Source organism: Scylla paramamosain, chromosome 29 (genome assembly GCF_035594125.1).
Source record: "Scylla paramamosain isolate STU-SP2022 chromosome 29, ASM3559412v1, whole genome shotgun sequence".
NCBI lineage: Eukaryota > Metazoa > Arthropoda > Malacostraca > Decapoda > Portunidae > Scylla > Scylla paramamosain.
In genome coordinates, this window is record NC_087179.1 from 17,109,380 (window position 1) to 17,111,879 (window position 2,500).

General features: G+C 46.4%; 1 protein-coding gene across 1 annotated transcript in view; it reads left to right on the forward strand.

Annotated features, from left to right (window-relative positions):
* The window catches only part of LOC135115653 (cell adhesion molecule Dscam2-like), a 125,550-nt gene that overhangs the window by 78,244 nt on the left and 44,806 nt on the right, over nt 1-2,500 (forward strand). Inside the window, exon 9 of the mRNA XM_064032577.1 lies at nt 1,938-2,082. Coding sequence (XP_063888647.1) covers nt 1,938-2,082 — 145 coding nt within the window. The remainder of the gene's footprint in view (nt 1-1,937; nt 2,083-2,500) is intronic.

Consider the following 2,500-nt stretch of genomic DNA (forward strand, 5'->3'; position numbering starts at 1 on the left):
AGTAGTAGTAGTAGTAGTAGTAGTAGTAGTATTAGTAGTAGTAGTAGTAGTAGCGGCAGCAGCAGGAGCGGTAACATTAAATAGAAATTATTAAACCAGAAAATATAGGAGAAAGAGAAGAAAACGAACACGGTGACTGACACGAAGGCGGCGTGGCACTGTCTTCCCCCAAGCACTGCTCCGAGGGACGAGGCGTGTGTGAGTGTGCGTGTGTGCGTGCGTGCGTCCATCCTCACACCTGCCCTCCCTTCTCGCAGGTGTATTCAGGTTCAAATTAATACCCTTTGTTGGCGTCACCTCGCGGGCAGGATGGAAACACACCAGTACACGTTTAGATTCTTCTCTTGGCCGTCGTTTGCCACTGAGCGTCACCCTTCGTCAGTTGATTGCATTGTGCTGGAGGGAAGGATGAGCTCTGTGTTGTGCCCTCTGGTGTCTTTCGCCTACTGTTCTTATTTTTCTCTTCGTCTTTTATCTCCTATCTTGCTGTACTTCACTGTAAGCCTCCTTCCTTTCTCTCGCGTCAGAAGTAAAGTCCCCCATGAGTCAGTAATTCAGAGCCAGTTTTCACCCACCTCAGTATTTTCAGCCAGACTTCACCCAGCTCAGTCATTTTCAGCCAGTCTTCACCCAGCTCACTAATTTTCAGCCAGTCTTCACCCAGCTCAGTCATTTTCAGCCAGACTTCACCTAGCTCAGTAATTTTCAGCCAGACTTCACCCAGCTCAGTAATTTTCAGCCAGACTTCACCTAGCTTAGTAATTTTCAGCCAGATTTCACCCAGGTCACTAATTTTCAGCCAGTCTTTCCCCAGCTCAGTAATTTTCAGCCAGTCTTCGTCTAAGGAATCCTCAGTTTTCCCCTCCGTCTTTTACCTCTTGGCTTGATGTAGTTCAGTGTGCACCTCCTTGCTCGCACGCAGGTAGATCGGTGACGCCCAGCTGCTACAGAGGCACGGGGGAAGGAAAGAGGCGTAGGGCGTGCTTATAACTTATACTGCTGGCTTCTGGTGGTATCTTTTCTTCCCTGATATAAGTTAGGAAGCTTCAAGATAGGTTATTTTCTTCTCTTTTGTAAGTTAGGGAGGTACAAGCTAGCCTCACAAGTTACGTAATCTCTCGCTTCTGTTATAAGGAATTTTCGCGTTCACTTTACGCTTCAACCCTTCGTCCCCGGTGCAAGGAAGGAGAGTCCGATTCCCTCATTTTCTTGACCTTACTAAAAACTGTAATGAGGGCGCGAAAAATTCCCAAATAATAAGCACTGTAATTACTTTCTTTGTTGCAATTAAATGTGATTACCCGAGTGAAGTCTGGCTTGAGATGGTGGTGGCCTCTCTCTCTCTCTCTCTCTCTCTCTCTCTCTCTCTCTCTCTCTCTCTCTCTCTCTGGGGCGTCATTCCTTGAAATTATACCCAAAAACAACTAACGCATTTGTCTCTCAGTAAATTTAGTTGTCCCTGTGTTATTTGAAGTGATGAGAGAGAGAGAGAGAGAGAGAGAGAGAGAGAGAGAGAGAGAGAGGTAATTAATGTCGAGAAGTTAGTTTTAATATTTGTCTTAATGTTCTAACTTAATATTCCATTTCACCACCTGCTTCCTCCTCCTCCTCCTTCCTCCTCTTCCTCCTCCTCCTCCTACTCTTCTCTTCCTCCTCTTTGATATTTCTTTATTTGCCTCCTCCGTTCTCTTGCATCTCCCCTTTCATCCTCCTCATCCTTCTCCATTCTTTTTCATTCTCCTCTTTCTCACTCTCTCTCTCTCTCTCTCTCTCTCTCTCTCTTCTCTTTCACTCTCTCCTCCTCCCTCCCTGGTGTTCATTTATTATTCTCTCTCTCTCTCTCTCTCTCTCTCTCTCTCTCTCTCTCTCTCTCTCTCTCTCTCTCTCTCTCTCTCTCTCTCTCTCTCACGTTATCTCCCCTTCTGTGCCTTCGTCAGCGTCGCCGCCGGAGTTGCAGTATCAGTTCATCGAGCAGACCCTTCAGCCTGGCCCAGCTGTGTCCCTCAAGTGCATCGCCACGGGCAGCCCTACGCCACACGTCACCTGGACTTTAGACGGCTTCCCGCTGCCTCACTCACACAGGTAAACTCGATTCTTACTCATCCCTCACTCACTCACACAGGTAAAGGACACTGTCTCACTCACACAGGTAAAACACACTAATTTCTTACTCACATGGTACTTACTCACAGGTAAACAGGATTTCACTCACCACTACTCTCTCATACAGGTAAGCACGGTACTCTCCCTCTCTGTATCGAAGGTCAGGTTGGGTCAGTTACAGGTAAATAGGCTTAGCTGTTAGTGATAAGTGAGTTGGCTATTTTTTATTCAACTTATGCATGGAAATGATGGGTTAAGATGGGTGGGTACGCTTCACACATGGATCGCCACGTGTAGGCCTAATTGATGGCTTTCTACAGCTTTCCTTGTATTCTTACGTTCTTTTTAGTGCTGGGTCAATACATAACTTTTATTAGACAGGTATATGCATGGGGAT